This window comes from Crocuta crocuta, unplaced genomic scaffold, assembly GCF_008692635.1.
Source record: "Crocuta crocuta isolate KB4526 unplaced genomic scaffold, BGI_CrCroc_1.0 scaffold204, whole genome shotgun sequence".
Taxonomy (NCBI): Eukaryota; Metazoa; Chordata; class Mammalia; order Carnivora; family Hyaenidae; genus Crocuta; species Crocuta crocuta.
This window is the reverse complement of record NW_027529603.1, coordinates 1,161,269-1,187,614: the sequence shown is the minus strand read 5'-3', so window position 1 is coordinate 1,187,614 and position 26,346 is coordinate 1,161,269. Positions and strand designations below refer to the sequence as shown.

Below are 26,346 nucleotides of genomic sequence, written 5' to 3'. Positions count from 1 at the left end.
AAAAAAAAAGACTAACAAAGTGAATAAACAAATGGAAGGAGGGCAAAGATCAACCTCCTGTGCAGAAGAATTTGAAATAATTTATACAGCTTTCTCATCCCTATGGAAGTATAATTTCTCATTCCTTACATGTGGGCTGCACCTAAGACTTCCTTCCTTCAAAAGAATACAGAATGGAAAGGGGAAAACAAGTAACTTTACAGTGGAGAAACCTAAAAACAGAGTCTCAGCTATTAACATCAATAGTAATAAGTCATGTTAATATTATGTACCTTTAATACAAGGTGATGAAATATATTTTACCTCTGTGGTCTTCATAACCATACTCTACTAACCAGGAAAACATCAGAAAAATCCCAACAGGGGGACATTTTTATAAAATACCTGACCAATACTCCTCAAAACTGTAAAGGTCATCAAAAACAAGTGAAGTTTGAGACTGTCACAGTTGCCTAAGGAGACATGCCTATTAAATATAATGTATCATGCATGAAATTCTAGAGCAAAGAATGACATCATATTAAAACCAAGGAAATACGAAAGAGTATGGACTTTAGTTAACAATAATGTATTAATAGTGGTTCTTTAACTGTAATGAATGAACCACATTAATATCAGATGTAATAATAAAGAAAACTGGCAGGTGCAGGGTATATGAGAACTATCTGTACTATCTTCACAATTTTAAAAAATCTAAACAGTTCTAAAATTTTAAGTCATTTAAAGACAAAACATCAATAACAGAACCACAATGAGTACCATGTCCACCCACTAGGATGGCTACAAAAATACCAAAGATTATACCAAGTACTAATGAAGATGTGGAGAAACAAATTTTCACATACTGTTGGTAGGAAGGTACTATTTAGTGCAGCTATGTTAGAAAACAGTCTGGCAATTCCTCAAAAAGTTAAACATGGAGTTATCTTTTAACCCAGCAATTCCATTCCCAGGTATATATACCCAAGGAAATAAAAATATGTATATGTAAAAACTTATGCACAATGTCTATAGCAGCATTATTCGTAATAGTCAAGAAATGGAAACAACCCAAAGGCCCATCAATTGATCAATGGATACACAAAGTGTGGTATAAACATTCAATGGTATTATCATTCAGCCATAAAAATGAAGTACTGGCCCACAATACAACAAGGATGAACCTTGAAAACATGCTAAGTTAAAGACGCCAATCAATACATATTGAATTACTATTCATACAAAATATCCAGAATATGGGATGCCTGGGTGGCTTAATCAGTTAAACATCCGGCTTTGGCTCAAGTCGTGATCTCACAGTTCGTAGGTTTGAGCCCCGCATCGGGCTCTGTACTGCCTGCCAGCTCAGGGCCTGGAGCCTGTTTCAGATTCTGTGTCTCCCTCTCTCTCTGAGCTTTCCCTGCTCACACTGTCTCCCTCTCTCTCTCTCGCTCTCTCTCAGAAATAAATTTAAAAAAAAAATTTTTTTTTTAATCCAGAATAGGTAAATCTATATTGACAGAAAGTAGATTGGTGGTTTCCTAGGGTTGCGGGTAGAAAGGTGGAGGTAGTGGTTGAGTGATAATGGAGTGTAAATGTTAAGACAAATGAATTTCTTTAGAGGTGATAATAATGTTCTAAAATTGCTGTGCCTGGGTGGCTGAGTAAATTAGGCATTCGACTTCGGCTCAGGTCATGATCTCACAGGTCATAAGTTGGAGCCCCGCATCAAGCTCTGTCCTGACAGCTCAGAGCCTAGAACCTGCTTCGGATTCTGTCTGTCTCTCTATGCCCCTACCCTGTTCATGCTTTTTCTCTCAAAAATAAATAAAACATTAAAAATAATCTTTTTAATGTTCTAAAATTGATTGTGGTGATACTTATTACAACTTTGAACTTACATTACACTTAAATTGAGAGAAGTGTAGGGTAATGGAAATTATATCACAAAAAAACTGTTTTGCTTTTTTTAAAAGACTGACAACAGATCATCCAAAATAACTCAAAAGCAATTAAAAGGATTTAGTTTCACTGCCATATAAAATTTTATTCCTTTATCATATGTAAATATGGTCTCTTAATCACTGCATCTAATATATATGTTTATGTTATATATATGTTAGCTGTCACAGGTGTATATATGCACATACACACATATATAAGCTTGTATAATTACAGGTATATGTATTCTTGGGTATGCATATTATAGATTATTCATATATCATATATAAAATTGAAACTGTATTTTTACCTCATTCTAGCAAAGTAATAATTATCCATAGATACATAAACTAACTGAAAACAAACGTCCATCTACCTGATTAAAATATGCATTTCTGGGGTGCCTGGGTGGCTCAGTCAGTTAAGTGTCCGACTTCGGCTCAGGTCATGATCTCGTGGTTCATGGGTTCGAGCCCCGCATCGGGCTCTGTGCTGACAGCCAGTTCAGAGCCTGGAGCCTGTTTCAGATTCTGTGTCTCCCTCTCTCTGACCCTCCCCTGCTCACATTGTCGCTCTCTCTCTCTCAGAAATAAATAAAACATTAAAAAAATTTTTTTAATGTGCATTTCTAATAATTAACAAATGTCAAAAGTAAAAGTATATTGGAAGTGTATACTTATATTGTCTTTAATCAACTGTATATTAATAAAGTAATTCAATATAGAAATAAGTTTAACTATAGCCTTGTCATAAGCAATTAAAATACACTTATATATAGATTTTTATTGTAGAAAAATATTATAGTGATAAAATAATGTAAACATAACAATTACAAGTTAAAACTCAGTATGGACAGTAAAATGGAAATTCAAATACAAGTAGAAAAAAATGTATTATTTAACTATTTAAATTTGTAGTGTAAAAACCTGCACCTAAAAAAATGCAACAATGGGGGCACCTGGCTGGCTCAGTTGGTAGTTCATGTGACTCCATCTTGGGATTGTAAGTTCTAGCCTCATGTTGGGTGTATAGATTAGTTAAAAATAAAATCTTAAAAACAAAACAAAATATGCAACAGTGTACAAAGTTTTTCAAAATTCTTTTAAGGGTTAGGTGACCAATTCCCACACATATAGACCACTACTCTAAACAGATGGTAAAACATCTACTTACATAATTCAACAGATGGAATCAAAAGAAATATACAAGCCTTTCAAATCATTAAGAAACACCTACACAGCTAATAAAACAAAAAAAAACTCTGATAATTGAAAGCTTTTTTTTTTTTTTTAATGTTTGTTTATTTTTGAGAGAGAGAAAGAGAGAGAGAGACACAGAGAGACACAGAATCCGCAGCAGGCTCCAGGCTCTGAGCTGTCAGCACAGAGAGGTTGAACTTATGAACTGTGAGATCATGACCTGACCAAAGTTGGACACTTAACTCGCTGAGCCACCCAAGTGCCTAGGAAGCCCTTTTTAAAGTGGTACATAAAGTTGGGGCGCCTGGGTGACTCATTCGGTTAAGCGTCCAACTTCAGCTCAGGTCATGATCTCATGTTTCGTGGGTTCGAGCCCCACGTCAGGCTCGGTGATGACAGCTCGGAGCCTGGAGCCTGCTTCTGATTCTGTGTCTCCCTCTCTCTCTGCCCCTGCCCTGTTCACGCTCTGTCTCTCCTTCAAAAATAAATAAACATTAAAAATTAAAAAAAAAAAAAAAAGGAAGACTAGAAAAATTCTTCTAAAATGAACATAAAGAAATGAATAACATATGCATTACTGCTCTGTAAATGCAATTCTTCAAAATGATGCGTACATGTTACTTAAAGCTCTAGCAGAAGAAAGAACAACCAAGTATAGAAAGGATTCTTTTGTACTTATTAAAAGATAATATCTAATCTTAAGAAACATCTAAAAACCAGGTTATTCCTTATGGAGCCCCTTACCTGACATTCTGAGTAGGATTCCACCTTTCAGAGGGCAGCTCTCCACTCTGTGGGTCATCTACAGGCGGATGAAGAATCGAAATGCATACATCTCCATTCTACGAGACACAAATATCACATTCAGAAAGTATTCAAAAATATGATGTAAAAAAGGGACATCAGTTCTCCTAAATTTTCACTCATTACCAGAAAACTTCTTTTCTCATCATAAGGTGAGAAAACAATTCTTTTTCTTCATGTTTGCAATCAATGTAAAAGAATGAAGTACCTTTTATATTATAAATAATCATTCTGACCAATCTCCCAGATATAAAAAAGAAGAAGTATGTTTGTAGCACCATCTTATTTATTTACTTATTTATTAATAGAATTTATGGTCAAATGGCTAACATATACTATATACAGTATGCTCTTGCTTTTGGGGGTAGATTCCTGTGGTTCATCACTTACGTATAGCATCCAGTGCTCATCCTAGCAAGTGCCCTCCTCAACGTCCATCACCCATTTTCCCTTCTCCCGCACCCTCCCCATCAAACCTGTTTGTTATCTGTATTTAAGAGTCTCTAATGGTTTGCCTTGTAGCATCATCTTTCTAAAAAAACACTCATTTAGGGGTGCCTGGGTGGCCCAGTCAGTTAAGTGTCCGACTTTGGCTCAGGTCGTGGTCCATGAGTTCAAGCCCCACATTGGGCTCTTGTGCTGACAGCTCAGAGCTGGAGCCTGCTTCGGATTCTGTGTCTCCCTCTCTCTGTGGCCCTCCCCCACTCATGCTCTGTCTCTCAAAAATAAACATTAAAAAAAATTTTTTAAACTCATTTAAAAATAGACAAACATGATGAACTGAGATTCAAGAGTCCTGAGAAGCAACAAAGTATCTTTATTTTCAGATATATGTGAACCTAAAGTACATAAAAAGAAATAAATCCTTCCCGCAAATTTGACCTTGCTTAAAATCTGCCTAGAGGTTTTAATAATTATGGTTTACAGAAACTAAAAATATGCATCCCAACAGCAAAATTTTAACTCCCTTAGGATATGGCTAAAACTCATCACTATGGTTATAATATTTTGGTTCATGAATTTAAATTATAGGACCTAATCCACATGTACATTTAAGTCAAACACATATGGATTGCCTACCATATGCATCACAGATGCTATTCAATAGAAAAGACAAGGCTGAATAAGATACAGTCACCAATCTCAATCTAAAATAAAACATAAGATTCAAAGTTTTAAACCAGAGGTATAACTACAGAAAGTGTAAAAATCTTATACATACAACCCAAATTTAGACATACACATAAAATATACAACCACATCAAGATAACAGAACATTTTTAAAAGGAGAATAAAATTTTAACAAAATCAATGCCACATACTAAATTCTAAACGCTGTATTATCATTAGATGCCATGAGGAAGGTTTAAAAAAAAAAAAAAAGGCACAACAGAAGCCATGACAGAAACTAGGGTATAATTGGACAGAGGTCACATGGCAGGTAGAAGAACAAAAGGCTTATTAGTGTTTGAGAAAGTTCTGAAATAGATCTTGAATAAGAAATACAATTTTAACAACTTAAGAGAAATTTAGACATGAGTTGGCCTAGAGAAATAAACCAACATCATAAACAGTAGAATATGCTTGGGTAGTTGTATTTCTTTTGTGTTGCTACTCTAACAAATCACCACAAACTTAGTGGCTTAAAACACAAAAAATTATTAGACTTCAGTAGTCAAAGTCTGACACTGTTCCAACAGAGCTAAATTCAATGTGTCATCAGTAATGCCTAAAGCCTCTAAGAAAAAATCTCTTTCCTTGCTCTTTCTAAGCTTCTAAAGGCTACCCACACTCCTTTGATCTTGGCCCCCTTCCTTTAATCCTCAAAGCAAAAAATGTTACATTTCTCTGGGCCTTTGTTCCACAGCCACATCTCTCACTCTCATTTTCTGCCTACCCCTTCTACTTTAAAGGATTCCTTGGGTTACATTGGGCCCATGGGGATAATCCAGAATAATCTCCTTACTTTAAGGTCAGGTAATGATTAGTAACTTTAACTTTTCTTTAACATATAAGCTAATATATCACAGGTTTCAGGGACTGGAAAGTCCAGGGATATGGATATCTCTGAAGGACCATTATTGTACCCACCACAACAGTGAAGAACCCACTGGTAATGAAATAAATATAGAGTATAAAAATTAGACCAAAGGAATATGTTACTTTGTTCAGAGTTTAATATGTATATACACAAAATTTCTGAGTAGTGGAACAACATATATAGATTTCTACTTAGAAACAACATATTAAAATATGGGCATCTCAGGGCACCTGGGTAGATCAGTCAGTTAAGTATCCAACTCTTGATCTCAGCTCCAGTCATGATTTCATGGTTTGTGGGACAGAGCTCCATGCTGGGCTCTGCGAGGACAGCATGGAGTCTACTTGAGATTCTCACTCTCTCTTTCTCTCTGCCCCTTCTCTGCGCATTGTCTCTCAAAATAAATATACATTTGACAAAACCCAGTATTTTTATGATAAAAACACTCAAAAAACTATAAATAGAAAAGAACTATTAACATTATAAGGGGTATTTTTTTAAAAAGCCCACAGCTAGCATTATAGTTAATGGTGAACTCTCTCCCTCAGAGGATCAAGACCAGGACAAGGATCGGGGCATCCAGGTGGCTCAGTCAGTTAAGCATCTGACTCTTGATCTCAGCTCATGTCATATCTGACGGTTTGTTAGATGGACCCCTGCACTGGGATCTGTGCTGACAGTGTGGAGCCTGCTTGAGAGTCTCCTTCTTTCTCTCTGCCCTTCCCCTACTCATGCTCTCTCATTCTCAGAATAAATAAAAAACACACACACAAAAAGAAAAGGACAACGTTAATTATTTTTACCACTGCTATTTAACACTGACCTGGAAGTTCTAGCCAGAGAATTAGAGAAGAAAAAAGCAGTAAGAGACATACAAACTAGAAAGGAAAAAGTAAAATTAATTAAAAAATGACAAAGAAAATTCCAACGAATTCACAAGAATGCTACTGAAGCTAATAAACAAATTCAGCAAAGTTGTAGGACATAAGATCAACACTCAAATATCAGGCTTATTTCTAAATACCAGCAATAACCTAAACAGGATAACCTAAAAAGGATATTAAGAAAACAATTCCATTAACAATGGCATCTAAAAGAACAAACAAAACACAATAGAGGAATAAAGCTAACCAAGGAGGTGGAAAGACTTGTACACAGAAAACTATAAAACACTGCTCAAAGAAATTAAAGACCTAAATAAATACATCCTGTGTTCATGAGTGGGAAGACTTCATGATAACATGACAATCCACAGTTTCAATGGAATCCTAATCAAAATCCTAGCTTCACCCTTCCCAGAAATTGTAAACCTGATCTTAAAATTTATATAGAAATTTAAGGGACCGACAACAGCAAAAAACAATCTTAAAAAAAAAAGTAAAGTCGAAGACTCACACTTCCTGATTTCAAAACTTATTATAAAACAAGCATAATGAGAGACATACAGAACAAGAGAATAGAACTGAGAGTCCACTAATAAACACATACAGCTATGGCCAACTGATTTCTGATGAGGATGCTAAGTGCATTCTATAGGGAAAGAATAGTCTCTTCAACAAATGATGCTGGGATAACTGGATTTCCAAAAACAAAAGGATGAAGTTGGATTCCTACCTCACATCACTAACAAATTAACTCAAAATGGAAGATCTAAGATCTAAAATTATGAAACTCTTTAAAAAACAAAACATAGGAGTATATCTTCATAACCCTGGATAATCAGGCAATGGATTCTTAGATATGACACCTAGAGCATGAGAAACAAAGAAACCAGACTTTATCAAAATGAAAAACCTTTATGCAAAGAACGTTATCAAGAAAATGATAAACCACCTAGAGATATGAAGGAAATATCTCCAAGTCATGTATTTGGTAAGTGTTTAATATCCTTAATTATACAGAACTCCTACAACTCAAAGACAAAAAGATAAACCAGCCAATTAAATAATGGGCAAAGGACTTGAACAAACATTTCTTCTTCAAAGATTATATATAAATGGCCAATAAACACATGAAAGGATGCTCAACATCACTAGTCATTAGAGAAATGCAAATCAAAATAATATATAACTTCACATCACTTAGGATGGCTATAATTGAAACAAAAATGAAAAATAACAAGTATTGTGGGGAATAAGCTTAGGAATTCCCTGTGCTTGCATGGATGGGTTAACATGGCATAAAGAATTACAAAGCCATAGGATGCTCACACCCAAATTTGGATAAACAAGAGTAGGCAAATAAAGATAGGACAGAGCAAAGGCCACCAGGATAGAGAGGGCAGGGCAAAGTCTCCCAGGACAGAAAGGGTGGGGCAAAGTCCTCAAATACAAAGGTCTATGAGGTAAGTAAGATCAGTATTCTGGGCAAAAACGCCCCTCAATTTAGTACTATAGCAGAAAGCTGATTTCACAGGAAGGAAGTACCAAATTAGGTAAAAGGTTAATAAGGTTATATACCGGGTGGTGAGGCTGCCTGGACCAGAGCTAATTACCAAAAGAAAGGTGCCTTGTTAACCCTGAGGCAGCATGCTTTATCTGTCTTATCCCCTTGGCTGGCTAAGATAAACACGGCAACTCCTCATGTCTGGCTGTTAACATCCCTCTGGCCCACTGGCAGGATTTTGGTTTATACTGACCCAAATTCCTAACACATATCTCTTCAAAACCCCCTTTCCCTCATGCCCATGAATTAATGTGCACAGATTCATTGTCTCTTTGTGCACATCCATCACGTTTATAAGTCTTCTGATCTTAATAAATATGTAGCAAGGACCCTTATTCGGGGCTCTTGTCTTTTCTCAGACACTAGCCATCTGTTCAATTTTAATCCTGTGTCGGCTCCCTTGCTGGACAAGAGAGAACTTTAGACCCAGGGTCAAAGTATTAGTAAAGACATAGAGAAACAGGAACCTTCAAACATTGCTGGTGGGAATGTGAAATGGTTCATCTGCTGGAGAACCATCTGGTAGTTCCTCAAAGAGTAAAATACAGAATTATCTATTTGATACTATAATTCTACTCCTAGGTATATAAACAAGAGAATGAAAGAAGGACTTAAACACAAGTACATGTACACACACTGTCACGGCCACACTATTCACACATTCAAAAGGTGTGAACAAAGACCAAATGTCCATCAATAAATGGATAAATACAATGGTGTATCATCCAACCATAAAGAGAAATGAAGTACTGCTACATGCTACAACATGGAGAAAATAGGTTAAATGAAAGCCAGACACAAAAGGTCACATATTGCATGATTCCATTCATCATTAAGAAATATCCAGAGGAGACAAATATATACAGACAGAAAGGGTGGTCATTGTCAGAGACTAGGACTAGGGTGAAATGGAATGGGGAGAGACAGCATTGTGCATTAGGTGTTCTATGCAGGAGTGATGGAAATACTTTACAAATAGAAGTGTTAGCTGCACAACACTGGGACCATGTACTAAATGTCACTGAATTATGTTCACTTTAAACGGTTCATTTTTTAGGGTCATGTGGGTGGCCCAGACAGGTTTAGTGTCCAACTTTAGCTCAGGTCATGATCTTAAAGTTTGTGAGTTTAAGCCCCATGTCAGGCAGTCTGCTGACAGCTCAGAGCCTGGAGCCTGCTTTGGATTCTGTGTCTCCCTCTCTCTGTTCCTCACCTGCTCATGCTCTGTCCTTCTCTCTCAAAAATAAACATTTAAAATTTTTTAAAAATAATAAGCAGTTCATTTTTTAACTATTTCTTCTGAGATAGAGCTAGAGAGAGTGGGTGAGGGACAGAAAGAGGTTGAGAGAATCCCAAGCAGGCTCCCAGCTGTCAATACAGAGCCCAACACAGGGCTCAAGGTCATGAACGGTGAGATCATGACCTGAGCTAAGATCAAGAGTCAGACGCTCAACCAACTGAGCCACCCAGGTGCCCCTAAATGGTTAATTTTATGATGTGAATTTCACCTCAAAATATTATTATTATTATTATTATTATTATTATTATTTTAAAAAGGATAGAGGAAGTTCTAAGTCTCTAGAAAGGCGATTGTAAAAGGTAAAGTGAAAGCTATCTAGCCTAGGCCCTCTCCAAATCCAATTAAACTGAAATCTCCAGTATTTTTTATTCTTAACAACTTCTCCACAGGATTCTAATACAAAGCCAAGTTTGGGCACATCACTACCCAGAGAAACCTTTTTCCTGTACCTTAAGGTTATAGAGGCTGCATAAAATCTGCAAATCCATGATATAACTACATAAATATACATTAAATCTTGCTTATCACAGATTATTTGCAAACCAGATACCAGCTGGTAAAACATTCCTTCTGCTATGTCTGTGAGGGTGTTTCCAGGAGAAATTAGAATTCTATCAGTAAGACTGAGTAAGGAATATCCACCCTAATTGGAATAAGTATCCTCATGGGGCAGGCATCATCCAATCTGTTGAAGGCCTGAACAGAACAAACAGGCAAAAGATCAATTCTCTCTTGAGCTGGAACATTATGCTGGGTTCTTGGGCATTGGTATTCTAGGACGTAGACCAGCAGGTCCCTAGTTCCCAGGCCTCTGGATTCAATCTGAATTATACTCCTGGCTTTCCTGGTTCCACAGCTTGCAGAGACTGTGCTACTTCTTAGACTTTATAACCATATGAGCCAACTTCTATAAATAAATCTCCTCTAATACATATCTCTGTATATCCTTTTGGTTCTGTTTCTCTAGAGAACCCTGGCTAACATAGTATTATTGTTGCTTTTATCTGGTCTTTTCTTAATATTAAAATATAATTTATGACTACAGCTCTACTGTAAAGGACTCTTGACATATGCAGTTCTTTCAAGCTTTAAAAAGCGGATTATAGGGGCACCTGGGTGGCTCAGTCGGTAAAGGGTCTGACTTTGGCTCATGATCTCACGGTTCGTGGGTTTGAGCGCCTCGTCGGGCTCTGTGCTGACAGCCAGCTCAGAGCCTGGAGCCTGCTTCAGATTCTGTGTCTCCCTCTTTCTCTGACCCTCCCCTGCTCACGCTGTGTGCCTCTCTCTCAGAAATAAATTTTAAAAAAAACATTTAAATTTTTTTTTAATTTTTTTTTTAATTTATTTCTAGGAGAGAGAGAGACAGCGTGAGCAGGGGAGGGTCAGAGAGAGAGGGAGACACAGAATCCGAAGCAAGCTCCAGGCTTTGAGCTGGCAGTCAGCACAGAGCCCGACGCGGGGCTTGAACCCACGAACCGTGAGATCATGACCTAAGCGAAAGCCAGACGCTTAACCAACTAAGCCACCCAGGCGCCCCTTTAAAAAAACATTTAAAAATTTTTTTAAAAAAAGCTGATTATAGGCCTCATCCATTTTCACTCCTAATGCATACCATACATCTAAATAATTACAAAGATCATAAACTATGCATAATTAGGCCCATTCAACACTTACAAAGCCTAAAGCATATTATTCCAAAAAGTTATGGTTCTGCAGACTTGGCAAAAAACCTTATACAAGATACCAGACAGCTAGCTCATTCTCTACTCAAGCCATGTAAGGACAGAGAGATAAGCAGAAGAGTCCTCAGAAACCAAACATTTTAGCACCCTGATCTTCTAAGCTTCACTTTTAGCTTCCTAATCTGTGAGAAAATACGCTTCTTTTGTTTAAGCCATCTCCTCTATGGTATTGTTATGGCAGCCCAAGCTAAGACAACATGACTTAGGAAAAGCATGTTAAAACAGTAGGGTCTATTTTTTAATCATTAAAACAATAATATTTAAAAATACCATGTCCTAATGACAGTGGAATAGTAGCCAAATTGATACATCTTTATAATGCTGATGTCTATACAGATTAGTATAATGATTTGAAAATAATCTGGGTCTAGAATGAAGAATAATAACTCTTCAGAACTAGATCCATAAGTGAAATAGCAAAATACTTTCATACTGGCTGTCAAGCAGACTAAAATACACCATCTTACATGAACTTTAATTTCATGACTGCATTGGTTGACATTTATCTGTGCACACTATACAGGAAAAATGACTTGTATATTCCTTCATAAAACATCTGAAATCTTTTTTTTTTGTTTTTACTTTAAAAAAATTTTAAGTAACCTCTACACGCAACACGGGGTTCAAACTCATGACCTGGAGATCAAGAGTCGCACGTTCTTCTGACTGAGCTAGCTAAATGTCCCTATTATGTTTTTTAAGTAAAGCTTCATACTGTTTTGTACATTGCACTAGTACTAAAAATATCAAATACTGTGTGCTCTCCACTCAGTTTTGCAGTGAATCTAAAACTACTCTAAAAATTAGTCTATTCTAAAAAAATATATTTTTTATTAATTAAATGCTAAAGAACAGAGATTCTGAGTTGTCATAGCTGTAAAGTTCAAAGTGAATTACAGTGTGTATGAAAACCTCATTTTAACACAAGGTCTTTCAGTCAAATGGAGTTTGTTGGCTGTCTACTTCTGAGAATGCAGTTACATGTAACCATAAAACTATTTTTGAGTTCACTCAATACATTTCAAAGCAGGTAAGAGTAGATGCATAGTACAATCAATGATGACAAGTTCATATTAAATTTCCTTTGTTCTCAAGTTTCCCCTTGATATTTATAAATTTCACAAACATGGCAATGCTAAAGGTAATTGTTAAAATAATTAAGTTCACTCATACATACTGCAGCATTTACTACTTTCGGGGCTGTAGTAATGTGTACATTGATGTATTTAGCAAAACTGTAACAAAAGCTCTTGTGATTTTTAAAACCTCACATAATAGGGGCACCTGGGTGGCTCAGTCAATTAAGCATCTGATCATGATCTCACAGATTTTGAGTTCAAGCCCCACACTGGGCTCTGCGCTGTCAGAGCAAAACCTGTTGCCTGTTTGGGATTCTGTCTCCCTCTCTTTCTCTCTCTCTCTGCCCCTCCCCAACTTGCATGCTCTCTCTCAAAAATAAACTTGCAAAAAAAATTATTTAAAAAACAACATAATATTCTACAATATTTATTTTTAATGCTCATCAGGTTAATGCATCAAAAACATTTTTTAATTTATTTTTTTTTAATGATTATTTTTGAGAGAGACAGACAGAGACAGAGCATGAACAGGGGGAGGGTCAGAGAGAGAGAGGGAGACACAGAATCCAAAGCAGGCTCCAGGCTCTGAGCTGTCGGCACAGAGCCCAACACAGGACTCCAACCCATGAACCATGAGATCATGAACTGAGCACAAGTTGAACACTTAACCAACTGAGCTACCCAGGCACCCCAAGATCATTTATTTACTTAGAGACAGAAAAAAACAGGGGAGGGGCAGAAGCAGAGAGAGAGAATCCCAAGCAGGCTTCATGCTGTCCAGCACAGAGCCTGCCTGACATGGGGCTCAATCCCAAGAACCATGAGATCATGACCTAGCTGAAACCAAGAGTCAGACACTTAACCTACTGAGCTACCCAGGCACCCCCCCGCAACAACTCTTTCATCAAGTCTCTTTTTCTGACATTTGAATAGCCTTCTACTTTTGAATTTTTGATTGGACTGTTTCACTGCCCCTCCCCCATTCCTAGTTCTATTATAAATAATACTTGCACAAACATTTGGGTGACTAGAGCAATTTGACATCAAGGTCCACTGCGTTTCTACCACAGGTGACAATCAATACAGGTAGGTGAGTAGAGACGAACAACCAACAAGAATATCCCTTTAACCAAGAAACATGAGCCTCAACCTTTAGAATCACAAATATTGACATAGGCTCTGAAAAAGTTCAATTCTGGTATTGTTTCCAAAGTGTAGCAAAGATAAATTAATTTATGTGAGAAGAGTCTCTCTGTTTTTTGAAAATTTATTTTATTTAGTTTTATTTCAGAGAGAGTGTGTAAGCAGAGGAGAGTGTGCGAGCAGAGGAGAGTGTGCAAAGAGAGAGAGAATCTCAAGCAGGCTGCACACATTCAGTGCAGTCGGGCACAAGGCTCAATCCCACGACCCTGGGATTCATGACCTGAGCCTAAATCAAAAGTTAGATGATCAACCCACTGAGTCACCCAGGCACCCCTAAGATTTTATTTTTTTAAGTAATCTCTACACTTGAAGTGGGGCTTGAACTCACAACCCCAAGATCAAGAGTTGCAGGCTCCACAGACCAAGCCAGCCAGGTGCCCTGTAAGTCTCTTATGACTACATCAAATTAAATTCCTAACTACGTCTTATCATTTCTTTAAAAGTAAAACATTAGGGGCTCCTGGGTGGCTCAGTCGCTTACGCATCCAACTTCGGCTCTGGTCATGATATCATGGTTCATGGGCTAGAGCCCTAGTAGGTAGAGCTCTGTGCTGACAGCTCAGAACCAGGAGCCTGCTTCAAATTCTGTGTTTCCTTCTCTCTCTGCTCCTCCTCTACTTGTGCTCTGTCTCTATCTCTCAAAACTAAACAAACATTTTTAAAAAATGAAAAAGAAAACATTTATGACATGGAAAACAACTGCATATTTATAAGATATGAATGCATTATTTTCCCATTGAAAATTTTATTATATGAAAAAAACTTTTAAAAAATAGTCATCTAATACTAAACCTTCTGAGACAGAACTAAATAGTTTACCTTAATAGTGAAAAAACAGTGGAAAGGAGAGTTTACGTACACTTTATTCCTTCAGGTTTTGAATTCTTTTCCTTGTTTTTTGTTTCTTTTTTGAGAGAAGTTTGGGATTAGGCAACTTCAAAATGGAAACAAGTAAATACATGGCTTTTAGGTGAAATAGTTCTTAACAGCAAAACAAAAACCTGTGTCTTCTCACTTCTCTCTTGCTATATAAAAATACTTAAATACTACATGGACAGACATGAAAATATTTTTATGTGCACTGAACTCATTTTGGACTTCTTAAACAGTGAATTGTTTCTCTATTTTCTATATACATTCTATCCTACAATGGGATAACTTTGTTACACAAAAGAGTGTATTCACTATTGTTTATAAGTATTATGATTATGTCAAATATTAAAGACAGTAAAAAAAACAAATTCTGGGAGCTTATTTTTGGAAATGTAACTACACATCACCTTCTGAACACCAGTGTGTCCTGTTTAAAGAAAAAGAAAGGCAAAGATAATGCCCCAAAGAAAAAGTAAGTTGTGTAAAACAATAAAGCTGCTCCAACATGCTGACTTATACAGTGACCCAAATTCAGGGTTCAGAGCTCTAGAGCAAGTTCTCCATTTCTTGCCTACATGCATTTCAAATACTATGTTGCTCTGTTTCTGGAGCAAAGGATCTTCCCAATATCCACCAGAGTAAAACAAGGGACTACGAGACTAAGAATGCAAATTTTAAAAAGCAATTTTAATGCATGGGCCACAGCTTTAATAAAATAAGACCACCTGAAACCTATTACAATGAAAAAGATTACAGAATGGTACTGGAGTAGACTATAAGGATATTTAAAAATTTTTTATATTTATTTATTTTGAGAGACAGAGCCCAAGTTGGGGAAGGACAGAGAGAGAGAGAGGGAGACACAGAATCCCAAGCAGGCTCCAGGCTCTGAGCTGTCAGCACAGAGCCAGACCTGGGGCTCGAACCCATGAGCCATGAGATCATGGTCTTAGGCTGAAGTCAGATGCTTAACTGACTGAGCCACCCGGGCTGCCTGACTATAAGGATATTTTAGAGATCCTTTACATAATTATCCTGAGGAAACAAAATGCATCATTCCAGCATCCTTACAGATTAGTTCAAAGCTAAAACCTTTCATCAACAGAACTAGGAACTACTCCCTCAGGCATGTGAATTGTTCAGAGAAGAACCTCACCTTGGATTTATTCTAAAAGAGGTTTTCAACTGCTTTGAAGCAATTCCTGAAAGGAGGCCAGTTCAAATGTAGTAGGATAGGGGAGCCTGGGTGGCTCAGTCGGTTGAGCATCCAACTTCAGCTCAGGTCATGATCTCACGGTTCATGGGTTCGAGCCCCCACGTCAGGCTCTGTGCTGACAGCTGAGAGCCGGGAGCCTGTCTTCGGATTCTGTGTCTCCCTCTTTCTCTGCCTGTCCCCTGCTCATGCTGTCTCTCTCTCTCAAAAATAAATAAAACATCTAAAAAAATTAAGTAGGATAAATCCCCCTAAGAAGCTCAATCTCTGGGGGCGCCTGTGTGGCTGAGTCGGTTAGGCGTCCAACCTTAGCTCAGGTCATGATCTCACAGTCTTGAGTTCGAGCCCCACATCGGGCTCTGTGCTGACAGCTCAGAGCCTGGAGCCTGCTTCGGATTCTGTGTCACCCACTCTCTCTGTTCCTCCCCCTCCTGCACTCTCTCTCAAAAATAAATAAACATTAAAAAATAAATTTAAAAATTTAAAAAAAAGCTAAATCTCTGATCATAGCAACAGGTGACCCTTGCTGTGAAGCTAAAATATAGTAATTTGTATGACTTTATATACTAAAATTTTAAAATGTAAATCTTAACACCTAGGTAGTATAATCTTAGGAACAGCACTGAAGATTCAAAGTCTCAATCTTAAATATAACAGGGGTGCCTGGGGGGCTCAGTTGGTTGATCAGACTGTTGAGTTTGGCTCAGATCATGATACCAGGGTCCATGCTGAGCATGAAACCTGTTTGAGATTCTCTCTCTCTCCTTCTGCCCCTCTTCCCNAATCTAGGGTTGCCCCTGGGTGGCTCAGCTGGTTAAGCATCTAACTCTTAATTTTGGCTCAGGTCATGATCTCACAATTTGTGGTTTTGGGGCCCCTTATTGGGCTCTGCGCTGTATCAGCATAGAGCCTCCTTGGAATTCTCTCTCACTCTACCCAACTCATAGTCTCTCTTTCAGAATAAATAAATTTAAGATTTTTTTTCTTAAATCTCTATCTATATATAGATATACATACATTTATATCTATATACAGTAATATACACTGGTATTATAAAACTACCTTCAATTTGGAACAATTAAACTAGACTCTAGCAACTAAAAGTAGGGAACCATGAATACTCCCTTGTGGCTACGGCATAACTATCACAACACGCTGAGATACACGGGTTATTTTAAAGGACTGTATCTAAAAAATAAATCTTCAGAGAAATTTACAACATATGTCTCTTACCTCATAAATGTTGGGATGCCACATTTTGGTCAGGAATCTGAAGGTAGGTGGTGAATATGGGTAGTCAATAGGAAATTTAATATGCGCCTGAAAAGGAAAAAATGAAATGCTAATAAATGAGACTGAAGATTTTTCATCTAATAATTCATCCTATTATATACCAGTGAAACAAAACTTTCTATGGAGTAGATTCTTAGGATTAACAACTACTCTTACACATTTGTTAGTCCCAATGTCAGAGTTACTATTAGTGTTCTTAGCATCTTTACAAATATTCATAAGAGCTTATATCAAATCACCAAAAACTCAACAGCTAAATAATTTTTCATTACATTCATAAGTGAAAAACAGTAATAGGTGCAGGTATGGCACACTAATTACTACATTTATTTTTAACACAAAATGTAATTAATATAACCTCATGGTACATAATACAGAACAAAAATAATTTATAACTCACCTGATTTAAATACTACTCAGAAATAATAAATACTAACATTTTGATACAGTTCCTTCCAGCAGTTTTTTGGTATATACATGTTTATTTCTTTATAAAACATTTTCAAAAACTTATTCTGAATATACTAAATTTCATAATTTTTCCCCATCCATAGCATACATTTCCCTACAAAAGTCTCCAAATGTATGATTGTTAGTATCTGTGTAACACTCCATATGAATATATAGATGAATCATTTTAAATAAATGATTTCTGTATTTTGGGACATCAGGTTGTTGTTCACTCTTTTGCTGTTATAAATAACTGCAATGACTGTCCTTGGCAGTATACCATATTTCAAATATGAAGAAATCCAGAAAGACCCTCATCTAACAGTATAGTAAAAGAGCCTGCGGAAGGGACAGAAAGGACAAGCTATAGTAGACTAAATAAGCTACAAAAAATAGTAAACATGGCAAGTCACAATCTTTAAAAATTCTTCTCTTGATAAAAGCAGTAAGAAAATTGGCAAACATTTTAAGACTCAATTTTTCTCTGAAAAGTGCAGAAGATAACCAAAGGTTTGCAATAAATCGAGGGGCGTCTATTCAAGAAAAAGAGCTGACCCTCAGTAAGAACAGTGGAACTTTGTGGTGTTTTAACCTGTCCCAGCCCCATGACCTACTCTCCAGGACCTATGGTAATTAAAACTAACATATCACATTCAAACAGAAGACAAGCTGCCATAGAATGGGCTAAGATTTCTTCAAAGCCTTAATCCCAAAAAACTGTCACTACCTGATCTTTTTGATGGTTCCGTAGAAAAATTCACTTGCAAGACTATCTACATTTGACCTTATCTATAGCTTGAGCAGTGTCAAAATAAATTTCCTTGAGTGTATTTGTTAATAAGGACAGGTAAATACTAAACTTCAAAGCTGCTCGTTAGGTCGAACAGACTAACCAAAAAAACAATGAGAAAAGCAAGGATGTAGCGCCTAGATAATTCAGTCCGTTAAGCGTCCAACTATGGCTTAGGTCATGATCTCACTGTTCCTGAGTTTGAGTCCTGCATCGGACTTTTTGCTGTCAGTGCAGAGCCCACTTCGGATTTTCTGTCTCCCTCTCTCTCTCCCCCTCCTGTGCTTGCACTCTCTCTCAAAAATAAAATAAACATTTAAGGGGCACCTGGGTGGCTCAGTTGATTGACTGACCATCTGACTTCAGCTCAGGTCATGATCTTGTGGATCCTGAGTTCAAGCCCCTCATTGGGCTTGCTGTCGTTAGCAAAGAGCCTGCTTCAGATCCTCTGTCCCCCTCTCTCTGCCCCTCTTCCACTTGTGTTCTCTCAAAAAAAGACCCCCCAAAAATTAATTAATTAATTAATTAAAAAAGAGAGGAAAAGCAAGGATATGAGATGTACATAAGGGCTCTGAAAATCTCTAACAAATTGCTAAGAATCTAGAATACTAGGCCCATGTGTAGGGCTGTGCATATGCCCAGGCTATAGACATGCTCAGGAAAGTCATGAGAATTCATCAGGACACCCTAAACTAGCATCTCTGGCTGAACTGAAGGATCTGTACAAGGAGAGGGTAAAGGCTAAGGCAGAGTTCAAAACTGCCTAGCTGAGTGTTAAAGGCATGCCTCACACAGAGTTCCTCTTATAATGTACCCAAGGAGACTTCTTGGTACCAGGAAATCAAATGAAATCAGATCAAACTAAGGAAATTGCTGGGGCGCCTGGGTGGCTTAGTCGGTTAAGCGTCCGACTTTCGCTTAGGTCATGATCTCGCAGTTCGTGGGTTCGAGCCCCGCGTCGGGGTCTGTGCTGACTGCCAGCTCGGAGCCTGGAGCCTGTTTCAGTCTGTGACTCCCTCTCTCTCTGCCTCCCCTGCTCACACTGTCTCTCTCTCTCTCTCTCCTAGAAATAAATAAAACATTTAAAAAAAAAAAAAAAAACTAAGGAAATTGCTGTCCCATCGTTAGCTGATCACTAAACTAACCAAGTGGAGACTTTAGTGGCCAAACATAAGAATATAGACAAAACAGTGGTGCCAGGGTGGCTAGGTCAGTTAGGCGTCCATCTTTGGATCAGGTCATGATCTCACAGTTTGTGAGTTTGAGTCCCACAATGGGCTCTCTAATTTCAGCAGAGCCTGCTTCAGATCCTCTGTCTGCTCTCCCCCCACCTTTCTCTCTTGCTCTCTCAAAACTAAACATTTTACACACACACACACACACACACAGAATATAGACAAAACAGAATTGGATCAGAAAACTCATTAAGCAAAGAACAATTACAATAAACAGCAACAAAAAATTCTGTTGCCACACTGTATTACTCAAACATCCAGTTTTCAACACAATACTACAAAACATGGCAAAAGAAAAAGAAAACAACACAAAGTATGGTCCATACACAGGGTAAAAAAATCAACAGAAACTCAAAGTCCTGATACTGAATTTACCAGGCAAGTTCTTAAATCAGCTGCATTAAATGTTTAAAGGATTAAAGGAAATCATGGCTAACGAACTAAGGACAGTATGTGAAAAATCTCGGCACACTGAGAATATCAATGAGGAGAAATTATTTAAAAAGTGAACAGCTTTTGGTGGGGGGGAAGAACCAAATGGTAATTCTAGGGTGACAAAGTACAATAACAATAACCATAAAAAGCTAGATGAGCTGAACAGAAGATATCAACAGGAAGAAAAAAGAATCAGTGAAATTGAAAATCTATCAATTTACATTACTCCATCTAAGAAATAAAAAAACAACAATGCTTCAGGGACCTGTGGGATACTAACATGCATATCAACGGGAATCCCAGCAGGAAAGCAAACAAAGGGGCAAAAAGGAATTTTGATGAAATAACTGCCCAATATCTAAATTTAATGAAAAACATTAAGCCTCTTAAACAAGAGGTTCAACAAATTGCCAATAGGAGAGACGCAACTGATCAAGCACAAGGGATTCTCAAGACATCATCTAATCAGAAACCAGGAAGCCAGAAAGCAGTGAAATGACATTAAATGTGCTGAAAGACCAAACTTATCAACCAAAACTTCTATAACCAACAAAACTATTCTTCAAAAACTGAAGGTGAATTAAACTATTACTAGATAGGGGTGCCTGGGTGGCTCAGCCAGTTAAGTATCTGACTTTGGTTCAGGTCATGATCTCGTAATTCATGAGTTCCAAGCCCCATGTAGGGCTCTGTGCTAACAGATCAGAGCTTGGAGCCTGCTTCAGATACTGTGCTCCCTCTCTCTCTCTGCCCCTCCCCCACTCAGACTCTGTCTCTAATAAATAAACAAAAAATAAATGAAATAAATAAAATTAAATAAATAAGATATCACTAGATAAACGTGGGGGCGTCTGGGTGGCTCAGTTGGTTAGGTGGCCAACTTTGGCTCAGGTCATGATCTCACCAGTTCGTGAGTTCAAGCCCTGCGTTGGGCTCTGTGCTCACAGCTCAGAGCCCAGAGCATGCTTCAGATTCTCTATGTCTCTCTTTGCCCCTCCCCTGGTTGCAATTTGTCTGTTTCTCAAAAAATGAATAAACATTAAAAAATTTTTGGGGCGCCTGGGTGGTTCAGTCGGTTAGGCGTCCAACTTCGGCTCAGGTCATGATCTCACGGTTTGTGGGTTCGAGCCCCATGTCGGGCTCTGTGCTGACAGCTCGGAGCCTGGAGCCTGCTTCAGATTCTGCATCTCATACTCTCTCTGTCCCTCTCCCACTTGTATTCTGTCTCTCTCTGTGTCTCAAAAATAAATAAATGTAAAAAAAAAATTAAAAAAAAAATTTTTTTAATTAAAAAAAATATTACTAGGTAAATGAAAACTGAGAACTCATGACTAGCATACATTATAAATGTATTTTTTGGTTTATAACTTTTCCCCTTCTATCTAATTTAAAAGGTAATTATAGGGGCACCTGGGTGGACTCAGTCAGTTAAGCATTCAATTTCAGCTTAGGTCAATGATTCTGCGGTTTGTGACTTTGAGCCCCACATGAGGCTGTGCAATGACAGCTCAGAGCCTAGAGCCTGCTTTGGAGTCTGTGTCTCCCCCTCTACTGCTCCTCCCTCACTAGGTCTCCTTCTCTCTCCCTCTCTCAAAAATAAACACTTAAGAAAAATTTTTTTAAAAATACATAACGTAGTAACTATAAATCTGTTGGGGCACCTGGATGGCTCAGTCAACTGAGTATCTGACTTAAAAAGAAAAAAAATTGAGTATCTGACTCTTGATTTCAGCTTAGGTCATGAGCCCAGAGCTGTGGGACTGAGCCCCATGTAGGGCTCTGCACTGAGCGTGGAGCCTGCTTGGCATTATCTCTCTTCTTCTGTCCTTCTACCCTGCTTGCATGCTCGTTCTCTCTCTAAAATTAAAAGCTGTGTTGATGTGGGGTGCCTGGGTGACTCAGCTGGTTAGGCAGCTGACTTCGACTCAGGTTATAATCTTGTAGTCTGTGAGTTCGAGCTCCGCATCAGGCTCTGTACCAACGGCTCACAGCCTGGAGCCTGATTCAGATTCTGTGTATCCCTCTCTCTCTCTCTGCCCACCCCTTCCTCTCAAAAATAAAAACATTTTTAAAAATGTTTTTTAGTTTTGTTGATGGGCACATAGTATATAAAGTTGCAATTGGTATGGCAATAAGACAAAAGCAAAGGGGAGGGATCAGAGTTGTAAAGAACCAAAATATTTTTATTTTTTAATTCAAGTGTAATTAACATACAGTTTATATTAGTTTCCAAAGTACAGGGGTGCATGGGTGGCTCAGTCGGTTAAGCGTCTGACTTCGGCTCAGGTCATGATCTCATGGTTCATGGGTTCGAGCCCCACAACGGGCTCTGTGCTGACAGCTCAGAGCCTGGAGCCTATTTCAGATTCTGTGTCTCCCTCTCACTCTGGCCCTCCCCTGCTCACGCTGTTTCTCTCCCTCAAAAAAAAATAAAATAAACAAGGGGCGCCTGGGTGGCTTAGTCGGTTAAGCGTCCGACTTTCGCTTAGGTCATGATCTCGCGGTTCGTGGGTTCCAGCCCCGCGTCGGGCTCTGTGCTGACAGCCAGCTCAGAGCCTGGAGCCTGTTTCAGTCTGTGACTCCCTCTCTCTCTGACCCTCCCCTGCTCATGCTGTCTCTCTCTCTCTCTCCTAGAAATAAATAAAACATTAAAAAAATAATAAAATCAATTAAAAAAAATAAAACATTAAAAAAATTTTTTAAGTACAACAGTGATCCAACAATTCTGTATGTTACTCAGTGCTCTTCACAATAATTGTACTCTTAATCCCCTTCACCCGTTTCACCCATTCTCCCCCCATAACCACCAAATTGTTCTCTACATTAGTCTACATTTTTGTCTTTTTTGTTTTCTTTCTTAAATTCCACATATAAGAGAAATCACATGGTATCTGTCTTTCTTTAACTTATTTCACTTAGCATTATATCCTCTAGAAACATCCAAGTTGTTACAAATAACCAAGCTTCATTATTTTTTATGGCTAAGTAATATTCCATTGTATGTGCACATCTGTATATGTATACACACACACTCCACATCTTCTTTATCCATTAATCTATGGATGAACATTTGGGTTGCTTCCTTACCTTGCTACTGTAAATAATGCTGCAATAAATGTAGGGGTGCATATATCTTTTTGAGTTGGTGTTTTCATATTCTTTGGGTAAATACCCAGTAGTGGAATTATTGGAACATATAGTGATTCATCCTATTTTTATTTTTTAAGGAATCTCCATAGTGTTTTCTACAGTGGCTGTACCAGTTTGCATTCCCATAAACAAAAGTTCCTTTTTTTCTCCACACCCTCACCAATATGTTTCTTACGTGTTTTTTTTTTCAGATATTCATTTATTTATTTTCAGAGAGAAAAAGTGTGCTTGCAAGAGCACAGGGGAGGGGCAGAAAGAGAGGAAAAGACAAAAAGATTGAGCTCTGCATCAATCTCACAAACTGTGAGATTATGACCTGAGTCGAAATCAAGAGTTGGATGCTTAACCAATTGAGCTACTCAGGCACCCCATCTTGTGTTTTTGAGTTTAGTCATTCAGACAGATATGAGGTGATATATCACTGGTTTTGACTTGCATTTCCCTGATGATTAGCGACATTGAACATCTTTTCATGTTCTGTCGGCTATCTGTATGTTTAGGAGCAAAATTTTTGTATGCTATTGAAATTAAGATGGTATTAAATGAACTACCACAGTTATTGATTATAATCCCTAAGGCAACCACTAAGAACTCAAAAACAGAATACCCATCATGCTTTAAAACACTCAAAAAGGGAAATTCCTCAATTTGGTAAAGGGTATTGATTCAAAAAACCCTAACTAACATCATACTTAACAGTGAAATGCTGAATGCTTTCCCCCTAATTTCAGAAAAAAGACATGGATGTCTGCTCTCACCACTTCTCTTCAACATTGTACTAGAGATGCTAGCTAAGGCAATTGGGCAAGGAAATTAAAAGATATATTGATTGGAAGGAAAGTAAAGTTATATGTATCTGCAGATAACATGAGCTTGTACATAGAAAAAATTCAAGAGAATCCACTCAAAGTTACCAGAATAAGTAAACAGGTTCAGCAAGGTTGCAGGATAAAAGATCAACATATCAGCATCAATTATATTTCTATATGGTAGCACTTAATTAACTGAAAATGAAATGAAGAAAATACCATTTACAGTAGCATCAAAAACAATAAAACACTTAAAAATAAATTTAATTGGGGTGCCTGGGTGGCTCAGTCGGTTAAGCAGCCAACTTTGGCTTAGGTCACCATCTCGCAGTTCGTGAGTTCAAGCCCCACGTCAGGCTCTGTGCTGACAGCTCAGAGCCTGGAGCCTGCTTCAGATTCTGTGTTTCCCTCTCTCTCTGAACCTCCCCTTCTCACATACTCTGTTTCTCTCTGTTTCAATAATAAATAAAACATAAAAAATAAAAATATATTTAATGAAAGTAGTGCAAAATTTATACTCTGAAAAATACAAAACATTGTTGAAAGAAATTAAAGATCTAAACAAATGGAAAGATACTGCATATTCAAGGACTGCAGACTTAATACTGTTAAGATGGCAATCCTCCCCAAACTGATCTTCAGATTCAAAATCATTTTATGAAAGTTTGAGCTGTCTTCCTTATAGAAATGGAAACGGTGGTACCAGAATTCATATAAAGCTGTAATTTAGGGGACCCAGCATAGCCAAAACAGTCTTGAGAAAGAGCACACACAAAGAACCAGGGTCCTCTGGAGAAATACTTGATTCTAGATCTGGGGCAGGGAAAATACAGGATGAGCCTAGAGCTCTTCTATGTGAAAATAAGGACATACTAAAGAAAAAATATGTCAAAAGATCATAGGAGCCAATATGAAAGAGCTCCTAATGGCTAAAACTAAAACAATTCATGGTACTGGATAATTACCCAAAGTACAAAATTAGTATAAATGAATGAATACTGGTATAAATTACTGAATGAAAAAATGTAAGAAAAGGGTAAGTTCCTTAAAGTACTATTCCCAATAATTTATGTCTCTCTCTGCCCCTCCCTACTCATACTTGGTCTCTCTCTGTCTCTCTCTCTTTCTCAAGGATGAATAAAGATTAAAAAAATTTTTTAAGTAAACTGGAAATACCCTAATATTTAGAAACTAAATAACAGAACAAGTAACCTGTGGTTTAAAGAGGAAGCCAAGAGCTAATTAGAAAAATTACTGAATTAAAAAGAAAATGTTTTGAAATTTGAATTCAAATTTCCATTGAATATGGAAACATGACAAATGAAAATTTGTGACACCTAAAGCAGTAGTCAGAGGAAAAGTTTTAGCATTAAGTACTTATATTAGAAAAGATGAGAAGAAGCAGGATAACGAACCTATGTAATACATAGAAAGAGTTAGGCAAAACAAGGAGAGGGAGGAATATTGTTCTAAACAAAATAACAAGAGAAAACCTAGAAAAAAAGAACTAAATAAAATGGAGAGAAACACTCCAGATAAAGAGCAAAGAATGGTCATAAAGATACTCCTCAAATCAGGAGAAGCATGGATGAACACAGAACTTTAGCACAGAGAAAATAATTTTATTTATTTTTTTTGAGGTTTTTATTTATTTCTAGGAGAGAGAGAGAGAGAGAGAGACAGTGTGAGCAGGGGAGGGTCAGAGAGAGAGGGAGTCACAGACTGAAACAGGCTCCAGGCTCTGAGCTGGCAGTCAGCACAGAGCCCAACGCGGGGCTCGAACCCACGAACCACGAGATCATGACCTAAGCGAAAGTCGGACGCTTAACCGACTAAGCCACCCAGGCGCCCCAGAGAAAATAATTTTAAAAAGACCAATTAGAACTGAAGAATAAATTAAATGAAAAAATACATGACAGGGAATTAACAGGTGATTAGGTGATACAGAAGAATAGATCAGTGATCTAGAAGACAGCGTTCCAAAAGGAACAGCAAAAAGAAAAAACAGTAAAAATGAGGATATTTTAAGGGACTCCTAAGACAGTATCAAGCATACTAACATTTGCATTATAGGAGTCCCAAAAGAAGAGAGTAAGATAACATGGCAAAGGAAATACATCCAAGTCTAGGATGCACAGAATCTCAAATAAGATGAACCTAAACAGGGGTGCCTGGGTGACTCAGTTCACTGAGTGTCTGATATCAGCTGAGATCATGATCTCACACTTTGTGAGTTCAAGCTCCATGTTGGGCTCATTGCTGTCAGCACAGAGATGGCTTTGGATCCTGTCTCTCTCTCTCTCTGCACCACCCCCTGCTCTGAGATAAAAAAAAAAAAAAAAAAACAAACATTTAAAAAAAGAAA

General features: G+C 37.7%; 1 protein-coding gene across 1 annotated transcript in view; it reads right to left on the bottom strand.

Moving 5' to 3' along the window:
- Positions 1–26,346, bottom strand: part of UBE2R2 (ubiquitin conjugating enzyme E2 R2) — a 102,585-nt gene that overhangs the window by 14,302 nt on the left and 61,937 nt on the right. The window contains exons 2-3 of the mRNA XM_077761879.1: positions 17,053–17,139; positions 3,864–3,961 (exon numbers count right to left, since the gene is read on the bottom strand). Coding sequence (XP_077618005.1) covers positions 3,864–3,961; positions 17,053–17,139 — 185 coding nt within the window. The remainder of the gene's footprint in view (positions 1–3,863; positions 3,962–17,052; positions 17,140–26,346) is intronic.